The 14,877-nt window shown below is 44.1% G+C and overlaps 8 protein-coding genes across 8 annotated transcripts; 6 read left to right on the plus strand and 2 right to left on the minus strand.

Moving 5' to 3' along the window:
- Window positions 1–1,857: 1,857 nt before the first annotated feature.
- Window positions 1,858–2,850, plus strand: LOC111627219 (glyceraldehyde-3-phosphate dehydrogenase-like). Its single transcript, XM_023370790.1, is given in 1 exon segment — window positions 1,858–2,850. A coding segment is annotated over 1 exon segment (993 nt).
- Window positions 2,851–3,923: 1,073 nt separating this feature from the next.
- Window positions 3,924–4,442, plus strand: LOC111627220 (single-stranded DNA-binding protein 1-like). The gene has a single exon (XM_023370791.1). The coding sequence runs from the start codon at window positions 3,924–3,926 to the stop codon at window positions 4,440–4,442; it is 519 nt and encodes a 172-aa protein (XP_023226559.1).
- Window positions 4,443–4,964: 522 nt separating this feature from the next.
- Window positions 4,965–6,815, plus strand: LOC111627221 (cyclic-di-AMP phosphodiesterase GdpP-like). Its single transcript, XM_023370792.1, has one exon. It carries the CDS (start codon window positions 4,965–4,967, stop codon window positions 6,813–6,815), a length of 1,851 nt encoding a protein of 616 aa, XP_023226560.1.
- Window positions 6,816–7,244: 429 nt separating this feature from the next.
- Window positions 7,245–8,096, plus strand: LOC111627222 (replicative DNA helicase-like). Its single transcript, XM_023370793.1, has one exon. It carries the CDS (start codon window positions 7,245–7,247, stop codon window positions 8,094–8,096), a length of 852 nt encoding a protein of 283 aa, XP_023226561.1.
- A 737-nt stretch (window positions 8,097–8,833) lies between these two features.
- Window positions 8,834–9,805, plus strand: LOC111627223 (UPF0053 protein MG146-like). The gene has a single exon (XM_023370794.1). The coding sequence runs from the start codon at window positions 8,834–8,836 to the stop codon at window positions 9,803–9,805; it is 972 nt and encodes a 323-aa protein (XP_023226562.1).
- Window positions 9,806–10,822: 1,017 nt separating this feature from the next.
- Window positions 10,823–11,838, minus strand: LOC111627294 (tryptophan--tRNA ligase-like). Its single transcript, XM_023370864.1, has one exon. It carries the CDS (start codon window positions 11,836–11,838, stop codon window positions 10,849–10,851), a length of 990 nt encoding a protein of 329 aa, XP_023226632.1. The 3' UTR covers window positions 10,823–10,848.
- Window positions 11,839–11,930: 92 nt separating this feature from the next.
- Window positions 11,931–12,962, plus strand: LOC111627224 (trigger factor-like). The gene has a single exon (XM_023370795.1). The coding sequence runs from the start codon at window positions 11,931–11,933 to the stop codon at window positions 12,960–12,962; it is 1,032 nt and encodes a 343-aa protein (XP_023226563.1).
- A 720-nt stretch (window positions 12,963–13,682) lies between these two features.
- Window positions 13,683–14,681, minus strand: LOC111627226 (ribonuclease J 2-like). Its single transcript, XM_023370796.1, has one exon. It carries the CDS (start codon window positions 14,679–14,681, stop codon window positions 13,683–13,685), a length of 999 nt encoding a protein of 332 aa, XP_023226564.1.
- Window positions 14,682–14,877: the final 196 nt, after the last annotated feature.

The raw sequence follows: 14,877 nt of genomic DNA on the forward strand, positions 1-14,877 counted from the left end.
GACTAATTTGGGCAATGTTATAGTTAATTTGTTCCTAATTTTTGAGTCCGCTCAATCGGATCTGTCCCCTAATGCCAAAATTTTTCATCGTTGAAAAAAATGTCTTTCTTAACAAAGATCAACTGCTTTGTCTCGGCAGTTTTTACCAACCGATCGTCGGCCTTCAGGCCACCGCCCTCTACCGCTTACTACTTGACTACGCAAAAATCGCGCGGCAAAGCCAAAACTATTTACCTTTTAGATTCATCGCAGAAAATTTAGGCTTAGACGAGCAACAAATCGAGACGGCTTTCCAAACTTTGGGTGGCGCTGGTTTAGTGCGCACTTACGTCAGCCACGATCAATCGCAAACTTTGATCGTGATTAACTTACCGCTGGAAAGGAAAATGTTTTTAAAAAACCGGCTTTTACTCAACTTGCTGAAGCAAAAAACTAGTCGTGATTTTTTCCAGTACCTACTTTTGAGCGTCAGTGAGAACCAGTTTTCTAAGCAGACGATGGCCGAAAACACCGCTAAATTTCCGGAAGTTTTTGGCTCACAGGCGCTTGATTTTTCCACTAACGAAAACACCTTGGAAATAGATCTGGCCCAGTTTGAAAATCCCCGAGACGCGATTAACTCTTTGCCAAGCGGCCAATACTTCCACTACTTGACTAAGCAGCGACCCTCGCCGAGCCTATTAGCGGTTTTTGAGCAAATCGCTAAACTCGGTTACTTAAGTCCGATCGTCAACACGATTACCGACTACTCTTTCCAAGTTAACGATGGAAAAGTTAATGCTAACCACGTTTTGAAAATCGCCCAAGATTTAAAACACAAACAAATTACCACGCTTGAAGAAGTGCGGAGCGAGCTCAGTCGGGCCCGCGAATCCAAACTGATTTTTAACTCCGAAGACGCTCTGATTGAAACTTCTCAATCAGCGCCCAAAGGACAACAAAAAATTAATCTTAAGAAACTTTTTGAAGATTTAGGGGAGTTTTAATGGACGACCTGAATGTGCAAGAAATTTTGGCCGAACTGCTTCAAAACAAGCGGATTGCTGAGCGCGTGCGCGAACTTAATCTCACTAAACAACAAATGATCCAGGCGATTCCGATCATGATTGACATGAGCGAACAGAGCGAAAGTTCAGAACATCCCTACTGAATTTCTTTCTACTTAACCGACAGCGGACAAGTGCGCCGGATGGAGGTGCTTTCACCCCACGGGCAAAAAAACCTTTATCTCAAGCGGATTGTCACCGACCATATCCAGGCGGTTGACTTTGAAAACCACAAAGAATTTTGGATCAAACCGAGCCGGATTGAAATCGCTAAGTGGATCCGCGCTTTCTTTGAAAATCCCGATCAAAGCAAAAAAGGGCTTTATTTGTGGGGTAAGCACGGCACAGGCAAAACGTTCATACTTAAAAGAATGGTGAAAAAACTTGCCAAAAATAATTACGAAGTAGGTTACGTTTTCATGCCCGACTTAGTTAATTATGTTCGCCGCGCTTTTCAGCAAAACGAAGAATACGACAATTTAAAAAATTTGCTTAAAAACGTCGACTTTCTTTTTTGCGATGACATCGGCAACGAAATTATCACGGCTTGGTTTCGTGACGAATTCTTGTACCAAATTTTTGCTTACCGCCTAGAAAAACAAAAGCCAACCTTTTTTAGTTCGCCTTACCCACTGGAAAAACTTTTGCAAATCCAAGCTAAAACCCAGAACCAACGATTGCCTGAACTGCACAAAGCCCAAGCTTTAATTAGTAAAATTAGTCAACTTTCTGAGCCGCTGGAACTCAAAAATCGCGACATTTAAATTGCCGTATAATGTGAAAAAGAGTTTGACAACCCGGGAGATAACATATGAAAAAAATCGCCATTAACGGCTTTGGTAGGATCGGGAGACTCGTCTTCCGACAAATTATTAAGGACAAAAATTTTGAGGTGGTAGCTATCAACGATTTGACGGCCCCTAACGTTTTAGCGCACCTACTTAAATACGATTCAGCCCAGGGAAAATTTGACTTACCGGTTGAAGTGGGCGACAACTTACTAATCGTGGGTGGTCAAAAAATTGCGGTTTTTTCTGAGCGTGATCCAGAAAACTTACCGTGAAAAAAGATCGGCGTTCAAGCCGTGGTCGAAGCAACTGGTTTTTTTAGGAGCAAGGAAGCGGCCAGCAAACACATCAAAGCCGGTGCTCAAAAAGTGCTCATCTCAGCGCCTGGTTCGGGCGACATGAAAACGATTGTTTACGGAGTCAACCACCAAAGTCTTAAAAGCAGCGATCAAATCGTATCGGCTGCTTCGTGCACAACTAACTGTTTGGCGCCAGTGGTTAAGGTGCTCCACGAAAAATTTAAAATTACGCGCGGTTTTATGACGACAGTTCACGCTTACACGGCCGACCAAAGGTTAGTTGATGCTCCCCACAGCGATTTAAGAAGAGCGCGCGCGGCCGCTGTTAACATCGTGCCGACTTCCACCGGAGCTGCGGCGGCGATTGGTCTAGTGATCCCCGAACTCAAAGGTCGATTAGACGGAATTGCGATGCGAGTTCCGGTCGTAACTGGATCAGTCGTTGACCTGGTGGTAGAGCTGGCTAAAAACGTTGACAAGGATCAAATTAATCAAGCGCTGCGCGAAGCGTCTTCGGAATCGTTTGGTTACACCGAAGAACCGATTGTTTCTAGCGATGTGATCGGATCTTTGCAAGGCTCAATTTTAGACGCCAAATTGACGCAAACGATCGATGTTGATGGCAAAAAAATGCATAAGTTAGTCGCTTGGTACGATAACGAAAGTTCTTACGTGGCCCAGTACGTGCGCAGTCTTAAGTACTTGGTCAACTTGTAAGACAATGTGAAAAATTCTTCTTTCGGCCCAGAACATCGGGCAGTTGCCCGACCAAAATCAGCGCGAAGTAGCGCTAATTGGTCGTTCTAACGTCGGTAAGTCAAGTTTAATTAACGCTCTAACTGGCTTTAAGAAGTTAGCCTACGCCTCAAAAACCCCCGGTCGAACCCGACTAATTAACTTATTTTCCAACCAGGGGGAGTACGACCTGGTGGACCTACCCGGTTATGGCTACGCCAAGCTAAGTCAGAGTCAAAGTCGTGCCTTTGAGAAAATGGTGCGCGACTATTTTCTTAAACGACAAAAATTGAAAATTGTCCTCCTGCTGATCGATAGTCGACGCCAAATTTTGCCGATTGATCAAAAATGAATCGACTTGCTCGAACAAAGAGATGACTACCAAATCTGGATTGTTTTTACCAAGTACGATTTAGTCAACCAAAGCCAAAAAAGTTCGCTAGCCAAATCAGCTGTGCAACTCGGAAAGCGTTACTTTTACTTATCGGTTCGCAAAAAAGAGTCCGTCGAGATTTTAGCCAAGGCAATTCGGACACACCTTGGCGATCCAAATGGTTTATAATGCGCTTGAGCAAATGCTCCTACCCTAACCCAGGGTCACACGTCCAAAGGAGGCATTTAAATGCCTAAGTATGAAATTTTGCTGATAGTCGATCCCAAGGCTGACAGCCAGCAAGCCGAAAGTCTTGCCCAAGAAGTTTTTAAGAATGACGCTTACAAAGTTAGTCCCTTTGAAAAAAATCAGCTCGCATACCCGATTAACAATTCTCTGACCGCTAAGTACGTTTTAATCAACATTGAAACCGATGCCAGCAGTATCGCGGAGTTCACCCGCCGAGCCAACTTAAACAAAAATGTTTGGCGCTACTTGGTTGTCAACTTAGACCAAGAAAAAACTGACCGCAAACCTCGTCCCGGTTCGCGATCTTTGCACCGTCACCAAACGGGTGAAAAGCCGCGTTGAAGCTCTGAACGACCCGCGCGGGAATGGTCAAAAAAACCAGCCTCAACCCCTGATTCGCAAAACCTAGTTAAATCAAGTCCAACAGAAGGTGATGCGACTCAAGAAGTTAACCAAACAAACGCAGAAAAGGAAAAGTAAAATGAACAAAGTTATGCTCGTCGGGCGAATAGTTAAAGATCCGAACGTCTTCCAAACTAGTCTAGGAGTTAAGTACGCGCGGTTCAGAATCGCTGTCAACCGGCCAGTGGCTCGTAACCAAGCCGATTTTGTTCCCATCGTAGTTTGGCGCCAACAAGCTGAATTTGTGGAAAAATACCTCAAAAAAGGCGCTCTAATCGCAGTTGAAGGTTGGTTTACTTCCTCGGTCTACCAAGACAGAAATAACCAAGTTGTTGTTCGTTACGAAATTACCGGCGATCACGTGAGCGCCCTAGAAACTAAATCAGTCGCCGAAGCGCGCAATCAAAACCAAAGCATCTCCCGCACCCAGGAGTTACAAATTAACGCCGATCAAGACGAAAAACCTAGCATCAAAGATGAAAATCTTGCTTCCGACCAAAAGAAAGATGAGTTGGCCGAAAGCGACGTGCCTTGGGACCTTGATCTTTAACCCATCAAAAGTAAAGGAAAGTTTATGACGATTCGAAAAACTAAACCTCGTTCAAAAGTTAAGGGCGGTAAACGTCGCCGCAAGAACCAGTACATAGGGCGTGAAGTCAAGTACGTGGACTACAAAAACGTCGAATTACTAAGTAAGTTCATTAACATTCACGGTCGAATTTTGCCAGCCCGCGTCACCGGAGTCAGCGCTCTCCAGCAACGGGCAATTTCTAACGCCATCAAAAGAGCTCGTTACATGGCTTTGCTACCTTACAGCAACGAAAGAATCAAACGCTAATAACGACTATTTTAGATTTTAATCAAGCGGGCAAAAACCAGTTAACGATCGGAGAGTTTTGGTTGGGTGTTTTAAGCATGGCTCGGAAAGTAAATCACTATATAATTTTTGGTGAAGATGAAAATTAAACGTTCAAGCTTAGCCGTGATTATTTTCAGCGCTTTGCTATTCGCAACTTACTTAACCATCATTGTCTTGCTCGGGTTTTACTTCCGGATCAGTTTTACTTACCGAATGGTGCTTGTCGGACTTTTAGCCGCCACGATTGTGATGCTTTTGATGCTCGGTGCTAACAACTACTGGTCGATCAAAAGACGGCGGGAAAACATCGGTAATTCGTACGAGTTTTACGTCGATGATCTCATCAACACGACCGGCGTAGGCGTGATTATTTTTAGCAAGGACGGCGAAATTATTTGGGTTTCGCGGTTTGTAGACGAACGTTTTGAAAAAACGTTGATCGGTCAAGATTTAAACGTGCTGGGAGAAGACTTTGCCGAAAAACTTCAGTCTGGCAAAGATAAATTTCGCTTTGAAGCTAACGCTCTGGTTTACGAAGCGCAAGTCAACGCCCACAACCGCACGATCGTAGTCAAAGATGTGACAACCGAACAAAATCTGCTCCGCGCTTACCGCGACGAAAAAGTTGTTTTTGGAGAACTTGAGATTGATAACTACCAACAACTCCAAGGTGTTTTGCCCGAAGACGAACTTTACCGAGTCCAAACGATCGTTTTAAAGATGCTAGACCAACTCGTAAACCGCTACAACATCATTTACCGTCAGTACGTACACGGCAAATACATCTTGGTCTGCAACGAAAGCGTGCTGGAAGAATTTAAACGTCAAGAGTTTAGTTTTCTTGATGAAGTGCGCAACGAAAACGTGATGAATGGCGTTCGCTTGACGATTTCAATTGGTTTTGGTGCCGGATCAGCTCAACAAAAAGAGTTGCTTGAACTAGCCAAAGATGGACTGCTTCAAGCTCAGTCGCGCGGCGGCGATCAAGTGGCGGTTGAATACAGCAACTTAAAACCGCGCTACTTCGGAGCTAAGACCGAGATTGCAGCTCCTAGTTCGCGGGTTAAAATTAAACAAATTACCTCCATGATTGAGGAAAAAGTTCGCCAAGCGTCGGTGCGAAACGTGATCATTTACGGTCACATTGACGCCGATCTTGATGCGATCGGAGCCGCTTTTGGAGTGTACGAACTACTCAAAAACATCGGTAAACCGATATACATTCAAAACAAAATTTACGATAAAACCGTCGAAAAAGTGCTTGATGACTTCTTTGAGCGCGACGAACTTGAGATTTTCATCACCCCGGCTCGAGCCCAAAAACTCACTTCCCGGGGAACGGTGATTTTTATCGTTGACACAGCCGAAATAAGCCGGATTGAAAACCCGCGCGCGTTTGACAAGGCTAACTTAAGCAATGTTTACGTAATTGACCACCACCGCGCCAGTCAACTACCCAACGAAATACCAATCGAAAACATTTACATTGACACGTTCGCTTCTTCCACTTCCGAAATAGTCACTGAAATGCTGATTTTTTCCCGCTACGCGGTCAAACCGTCCAAAAATTCGGTCCAACTGATGCTGAACGGCATCTACCTTGATACCAAACAATTTCAAAAATCGATTTCTTCCAAAACCTTTGACGCCGCTTCTTGGCTAGAAAAACACGGCGCTCAATCGCAAATCGCCTCCGAAATTTTGAAAATTCCGAGCAAATACTCAATGCTGGTTAACGCTATTTTGAGTGAACTTCGCGAAGTTAAAGAAGGCTATTTTCTAGCTGCTTACGATGGCGAAGTGCCCGATGACATTGTTTCGCTGGCAGCTGACGAAATTTTACGGACCCAAGGTCGCAAGGCGGCTTTTGTGATCGCCAAAACTCCCGGCAAAAAAGTTTGGAAACTTTCGGCGCGCGGGATTAACACCAACGTCCAAACCATTGCTGAGCAAGTCGGTGGTGGCGGACACTTTGGAGCTAGCGCGGCTCAGTCAACCGAACCGCTCAACGTTTTCCTTGACAACGTAATTCAAGCAATCGTCTCCCGGAAAGGCGATAAATAATGCGGGTTATTTTGCTTGAAGACAGCGAGTTAGGCAAGGCCTACCAAGTGGTTGAGGTCAAAGACGGCTACGCTAAAAACTACTTGATTAAACGCCGAGTAGCTGTTCCCTACAATCTAAAAACTAAGCATCTCCTAGAGAAAAAAATTACCGATCTGAAACAAAAATCTGAGCTACGCAGTTTTAAACTCGCGCAACTCAAAAGCGCAATTGAAAACCTTGCTTTCACCTTCAATCTCAAAGTGGTTAACCAGCGCGTTCACGGTTCAATCACCCGCAAACAAATTTGCAAAGAACTGCGCCAGCATCAAATTGAAATCAACCCCTTTTGGATTGAAAACATCAAAATAAGTGCTTTGGGAAAAACAAAAGTTCCAATTAAACTTTCCAAAGATATTACCGCTTGGCTTCCGATCGAGGTGAAAAGCAATGGAAACTAAAGTTGACAATTTGCAAATTGAAGCGGAACTGCTGGGACTTTTATTCATTGAACCAGCCTTAATTGACAAGGTGCGTGGCTATCTCCAGGTCGAAGACTTTGAACAGGAGAAACACCGCGTAATTTACCAAGCAATTCTCCAGCTGCTCCAAGACAACGTGGAAATCGAACAGTCGCTCGTTCTCCAAGAAATTCTCAACACAGTTAAGACCCACCAGACGTTCCAAAACACGACAGCCCAAACCTACTTGTCCCAACTGATTGACTTAGCCGGGATCCGGACTAATTTGGACAAGTACGTCCGCGAAATCGCTAAACGCTCGCAACGCCGCAAAATTAAAGCCATGCTTAAGCGCGTTAACCAAAAAATCACCGATGAAAGACAAGACCCGGACGATTTAATCCAGGAGTTCCAACGAGAAATTTCGCAAAGCCGCAGTTTTGAATACCGCGATTTTGTGGGTGCTGAAAAAATTATTGAGAGAACCATCTACGAAATCGAGCAAAAAGTCAGCGGAAAAACCGTCTCCGGTCTACCAACCGACTTTCCTTCCTTTGATGAATTAACTTTGGGATTTCAAAACGGTGACCTAATCATTGTGGCGGCGCGTCCTTCAATGGGAAAAACTGCGTTTGCTTTAAACGTCGCAACTAACATCGCTAAGCACAAGCGGGTGGGAATATTTTCGCTAGAAATGTCGTCAGTGCAACTTTTCAACCGCATCTTAGCTTCGTTTAGTTTTATCCACGGCAACAAAATTCGTCACCCCAAAAACTTAACTCCCAACGAAACGCGCAAAATGTACGTCGCTACACGCGAAATCAAAAAGTTAAATTTATGAGTTGATGATTCGCCGGGACTCAAATTAGCTGATTTAGTCTGAAAAGCTCGGCGCCTAGCCAAAGTGGCACAAATTGACTTGCTGGTGATTGATTATTTGCAACTGATCTCGATTACCAACCGTCTGTCGGAAAACCGCCAGATGGAAGTGAGTCTTATCTCTAGCACGCTCAAAAAATTAGCCCGCGAACTTGACATTCCGATCGTGGCTCTCTCACAGCTTTCGCGCCGGGTGGAACAGCGCGAAAGCAAAATACCGATGATGTCCGACCTACGTGAATCAGGTGCAATTGAACAAGACGCTGACTTAATCGTCTTTCTCTACCGCGAAGCTTACTATAAGCGCGACAAAAATTTAAACTCGGAAATAGATCAGACCGAAATCATCGTGGCTAAACACCGCAACGGAGCGACTGGCAATTTGATGCTCTCTTTTAACCCTAGTTACAGTCTGTTCACCGATAAGAAGGACTAGCAATGTCGTGAGCTCTTCAATTAGCGTTTGTAATCGTCTTAATTTTGTTGCTTTTCTTCTCAATGTTTTTTTCGGCAGCTGAAACAGCCTACTCGTCCGTTTCCAAGTACACGATTGAAAAAAACTTGCGCAAAAACATTCGCTCGGCCCGCTTGATCAAAAAACACTACAAATCTTTCGGATGAACGCTGGCGACTATCTTACTTGGTAACAACTTGGTCAACATCGCCTTTTCCTCTATTTCAACCACTTTGATTACTAGCATGGTGACTAATTCCAACATGGTTAACTCACCGTTAGTGCCGATCATTGTTACGGCCATCGTAACGCCGGTGATCGTCCTATTTGGCGAAATCATTCCCAAACTACTGGCTAAGCGTTATTCTTACGGCTATCTATCCAAAGTGGTCTATTTAATGGAATTTTTCAACATTTTGCTTTTCCCGCTCACCTTTCCTTTCTCACGGATTGCTCTTTCCTCTAAAACTAACATCACCGAAAAAGAAATTCGTGAAATCTTGTCCATCGCCACCCGGCAAAAATTGATCAAGCAAGAGGGCGCTTTAGTTGTCTCCCGGGCGATTGGTCTTAACTCACTCCGAGCCAAGGACATTATGACTTTGCGCAAAAACTTTGTCCACGTTAAAGTGGAGGACACGCTGGAATACTTGCTCGAAATTTTTCGCCGAACTGGCCATTCGCGTCTCCCAGTCATGCGCGGAAACCGTTTCGTAGGAGCGGTCATGCTAAAAGACATTCTCCACAAAAATTTGGGGACGGCGGCCGATTACATCCAGAAGATTCCCCACGTTGACAAAAATTTGTTGGTCGGTAAAGTTTTGGAAAAATTACGCATTAACAAAACTCACATGGCCTTTGTGACAACCCGCAAAACGCAAGGAAACGCCGTGGTTGGTCTAGTCACGGTCGAAGACATCATCGAAGAAATTTTTGGCGAAATTTATGACGAACACGACAACTCCCATTTAATTAACCAAATTGCTCCTAACCGCTGGGAGGTTAGCGGCGATCTAAAAATGCGTGTTTTGGCCGATCTAATTAAAAACGTTGATTTTGAAAGCAGCCAAGATTTAACCGTCAAACAGTGGGTGCAAAAAAGAATCAACCGCAAAATTCACCTTAAATTGAACTACATTTACAAAAACAAAGTCTATTTCCGCGTCATTCAAAATAAAAAAGTTTTGGGTACCAAATTCTCGGTAAGATTAAAGTGAGAAGAGATTTAATTAGACTAAAATGACTTTTTGGTTTAAAATTACGAAGTTTGGTCTTGAGTTAACGAGCAGTAGATGAAACAGCAAACAATATCTTTCTTTATGCAAAGGAAACGCTTTTCCTGGGTTTGACTAATCGGGGCCGCTTTTTTATACGCGTTTGGAATTAACGCCTTTGTCAACGCAGCCGGCATTTTCCCAACCGGGCTGATGGCCTTTGCAAACTTAACAATTTACTTGGCGCCCGCGGCAACGCCCTTTGCTTCGCTAATCTACTTTGCGCTTAACATTCCGCTGATCGCGCTTTTTTGGAAAAAAATTAGTCCCCGTTACATTTATAAATCGCTCTACTTTTTAGTCTTGCAAGCGCTTTTCGGACTATTTTTTCTCATTCCCGGAGTTGGAGAATTTTGAATCCAAAGTTTTTGGTCGGGGCGCGACATCGAGTCGATTCGCGCAGAGCGTTGAACAGTCATTCTCCTCGCTGCAATCGGCGCTGGCATTGTAGCGGTCGGGATCGGAGTGGCTTGAAAAACCGGTGGTGGCACAGGCGGAACCGACATTATCGTGTATTACTTTTCGCACCGCTACAAAAAATCAGTCGGTCTGATTAACACGTTTGTCTCTCTTTGCATGGTGGCTATTTCCTTCACAATTTCGGTGGGACTTAACCGACCGACTTACAGCCACGAGTTGTGGTTCATAATTTTGATCGGTACCATGACTTACCTTTTTGTTAGCGTCATTATCATTGATTTAATCTACCCTAAGTATTCCAAAGTAAAATTAGATATTTATTCCAACCAACCTGAAAAAGTTTCGGCCTACTTAAAGAACAGCAATTTTCACCACGCTTGGTCAATCATCCCGCTGAAGTCTGGTTACACTGGTCAAGATAAAAAAGTGATTACGACCACCATTTTGCTTTTAGAACTAGGCGATATCATTCGGAAACTTTACGCCATTGACAAAGACCTTTGAATCATCGCGACTAAAATTAAGTTTAACTACGGTCGCTTTAACACTGCTAGCGTTGACTCTAGTTAGTTTAAACCGATTTTCTGAGCAACTAATTGATACTGTTTGTCGGCTACTTGGTTAGCACGGCGAGCGCCTTTTTGCACGATCTGATCAACTTGGTCTAAATAGTGTTGGTAACGATTTTGGATTAACGTCAAACACTGCTTAACTTCGTGAGCCAGAGCTTGCTTAAGCGGTAAATAGCTGTTTTCTCCGGCGAAAATTTGACTGACTGTCTTGAGACTTTGGTTAGTCAGAGCGGCGTAAATGGTTAGCAAGTTTTTAATACCCGGTTTTTTGTCGTCTAAGTAAACTTTGTTTTCTGAGTCGGTTTTTGAACGCAAAATTTTCTGAGCCGCCAACTCGGGATCGTCAAGCAGAGCGATCAAACTTTTCGGGTTGGGATCCGATTTGGACATTTTCTTAGTCGGATCGCTGAGCGACATAATTTTGGCTCCGACGGCCGGCAGAAGCGGCTCGGGCACTTGAAAAGTTGGTCCGTACTTATTGTTAAAGCGCTGCGCTAAGTGAGCCGTCAACTCAAGGTGTTGCAACTGGTCGGATCCGACGGGCACCAACTTAGGATTGTAAAGAAGAATGTCGGCGGCCATCAAAGTCGGGTAAGTCAAAAGTCCGCCCCGAATTTGCGTCGTCTGATTAGCTTGTTTTTGGCCTTTATCTTTGAACTGGGTCATCCGGGATAACTCGCCCACCGTGACGATATTTTGCATAATCCAAGCGAGTTGACTGTGGGCCGGCACGTCAGACTGGTAAAACAAAGTCACCTTCTCAGGGTCAAGACCGCAAGACAAATAAAGAGCCGCGGTTTGTTGGCGGTTTAATGACAAAGTTTCCGGATCAATTTCGATCGTCAAAGCGTGTAAATCGGCCACAAAAATAAACAAATCGTAACGATCTTGCAGAGCAACTAACTGTTTAATCGCACCGATGTAATTTCCCAAAGTTATTTTTCCGGTCGCGGTAATACCGGTTACAAGGCGAGGCTTGGACATGGTAAGTGTATTTTACCCGATTAGTTTTTATAACAATTTGGATAATGTATAATCAGTGTGCATAAGCCTAGGTTAACCATAAGGATGTAAGGATGAAAAAAGTTTTTGACGCCGAAAAATCAGAATTAGTCATCAAAGCCGAAGTTGACGGCGCTCAGTGGGTGACCGCTCAAAAGAGTAGCTTTGAAAAAATGCGCAACTCGCTTTTGGTCAAAGGTTTTCGCAAAGGCCAAGTGCCCGAAGCAATCGCTAAACAACACATTAGCAAGCGGGAAATTAAAGCCAAAGCGATTGACAAAATACTTGATGATCTAGTCAAAAAAGCGCAGGAATTAATCTCTCCCGACGATAAAGTGCTCGATCAACCGGTGCCTAAAATCGCCAAAATTAGCGACCAGGAACTGACGATTGAACTGCGTTACGCTGTTTACCCAAAAATCAATTTGGCCAATTACAAAAACTTGGGAGTTAAATACCAAGAGACTTCGGTTCAAGAAAGTCAAATCGAAAAAGAGCTGGAAAACTTGCGCGAGAAACACGCTCTGTTAGTTCCCTACGAAGGAAAAATCGAAAAAGGTCACCTAGTCAAATTTGATTTTGAAGGCCTTGTCGAAGGCAAGCCGTTTGAAAACGGCCAGGCTAAAGACTACGTTTTAGAAATCGGATCCCAAAAATTTATCCCTGGCTTTGAAGACCAAATGATCGGGTTAAGCAAGGGGCAAGAAAGCGAAATCAAGGTTAACTTTCCCAGCGATTACAACGTTAAATCTTTGCAAGGTAAACCGGCGGTTTTCAAAATAAAGATCCACGAAATTAAAGTTAAGCAGCTGCCTGATATAGACGATAAATTGGCCCAAGAAGTCGGTTTGAAAAACGTCAATAATCTCAAGGAGTTGCGCCAACACATCCGCGAAATGTTTGTTGAACAAAGCGCCATCCAAAGCCGCAACAAATTTATTCAGGCGGTTTNCCCCGCCGTTAGTGTTGGCCGGAAACCAAGCGTTACGCTGGCTAGTAAAATCACGGAACCACTGGTTAAAAGCGTCCCAAGTTTTGGGACCAACCGCGAACCACCCCACGTTAGTTTGGTAATAGCCCGAAGAAGCCGAAACAAACAAGATTGAGACAACTAAAACGCAATAAGTGCTGGTTTTAATTTTGATTCACTTAGGCAAAACTAATCGCCCGCTAGTTAGGTAACGCAGTGCAATGTACACGACTAACGCGTAAAAAAGCGGGTTGTAAAACCCAAGCATTAACCCAACCGTGTAACCGTGGATAGTGGTCATGACCGGAATGTCTAAAAAAGCAAAAATTTGGAAACTAACCGCCATGATGAGTAAGCAAGTTCCAAAGATTTTCTGATCTTTTCACCACAAGTAAGGGGATTCTTTTTTTGTTTTTGACATCGGATTACGCCACAATTATAAACTTAACTCGCACCGTTAAACTTCGTAAAAGGTAACTAAAACAATGGGGGTCTTTTCAATTAGGCGCACCAGTAATTTTTTCAACCTTTTTCGAACGCTGTTTTGAACTTCCTTAATATCCCATTTTTCAGCTTGCTCAACTTTTTGCTCTAAAACTTGCCAAGTCAAGGCGTGTAGTTCTTCAATTTTAGACTTGCCGGCCACGCCCACAAACTGGATAGCGCTGTTTTCGCGGACGATTTTTTTGCTCTTCGGGTTAATTTGAATCGCAATGCTGACCAAACCATTGGCGGATAAAACTTCCCGTTCCTTGATTACTTCGTAGGAAATGTCGCCGATTCCAAAACCATCGATTATGACTTCGTCTTGCTCTTTAATTCGTCCCTTCTGGGAAACGAGACGTCCGTTTTGGAGTCACACCACTTTGCCGTTTTGGAGAACAATTGATCGGTCCTGGGTAATGCCTTCTTGAGCCGCTAAATTTTTAGCAACCACTAAGTAACGGTAAAGAGCCGAAATCGGAATAAAGTACTGCGGTTTTAAAACTCGCACCGTTTCGCGAATGTCAAGATCGGCCGGACGAAGCGAGTAGTAATCGCTGTAAGTCACCTCGGTGATATTAGCCGTTGTCATAGTGACTTTGTCGAGCATTTGGGTGTACTCTACTTCAAGACCGTTAATCGGCGGTGCGATCATAACGATCCGATCGTTACTTTTTAACTTGAGATAAACATCGGCGCGCTCAGCGATTCGAACAAAGCGCTGGTAAAGTCTTGACCAAGTGCCCGTGATCAGCACGACCGCGTTATCGTGCTTACTAATTGTGCGGTAGTCTAAAATGCGCGGTTCGGATAAGTTAGGGTGCTCGGTTTTGAGAAAGTTGTAGAGAGTCTGGTAAGTCCTTCCGTACAAAACAACTGGGCGGTTGTACTTGACGCACAACTCAAGCACTTCTTGAAGAACGTACATTTCTTCGTCGTAAGCTCCGACGATAATTCTCTCCTGAGGAGAAGCGTTTCTAAACTGGGGTTCGATGATCGGAACCACGCTTTTGTGCTCCGAGGAACGTCCGTGAAAATTAGAGCGGCGTGCGTCTAACATGAGCGCAAGAATTTTGCGGTTGGGCTGAGCGATACGGTTTAAACTAGTTTTGCCAAATTGACCAAGGTCATCGATGATAAAGTTAGACATAAAAACAATGTCGCCGTCGGGCGTCAAAAACTTGTAGCAGTACGAACCAACGATTGAGTTAGCGACTTCAAAGGGCTCAACTTCCAAAGAACCAAAATTCATGCGGCGGTTAATCACTTTAATCTCGTAGTCGTGGTGGTTTATTTTGTACTTAGCAATGCGGTCTTTAATCACTTTGCTAGTGAAGTTAGAAGCGTAAATCTTGACGCCCTTAAGATCCATAATCAGTCAGGGCAGAGCGGCAAAAACGTCGTCGTGGGCGTGGGTAATGAAAATGCCCTTGACCGATTTACGGCGCTTGATTAGGTAATCAAAACTCGGGATGATGCCGTCAATTCCATAGCGATTGTTGATCGGAACTTTGATCCCCGCGTTAATCACGTAAATGTCGCGATTAACCTCTAAAACATAGCAATTC

The sequence above is a fragment of the Centruroides sculpturatus genome, unplaced genomic scaffold, assembly GCF_000671375.1.
Source record: "Centruroides sculpturatus isolate CEXI.00-Female unplaced genomic scaffold, Cexi_2.0 scaffold597, whole genome shotgun sequence".
In the NCBI taxonomy this organism is placed as follows: domain Eukaryota; kingdom Metazoa; phylum Arthropoda; class Arachnida; order Scorpiones; family Buthidae; genus Centruroides; species Centruroides sculpturatus.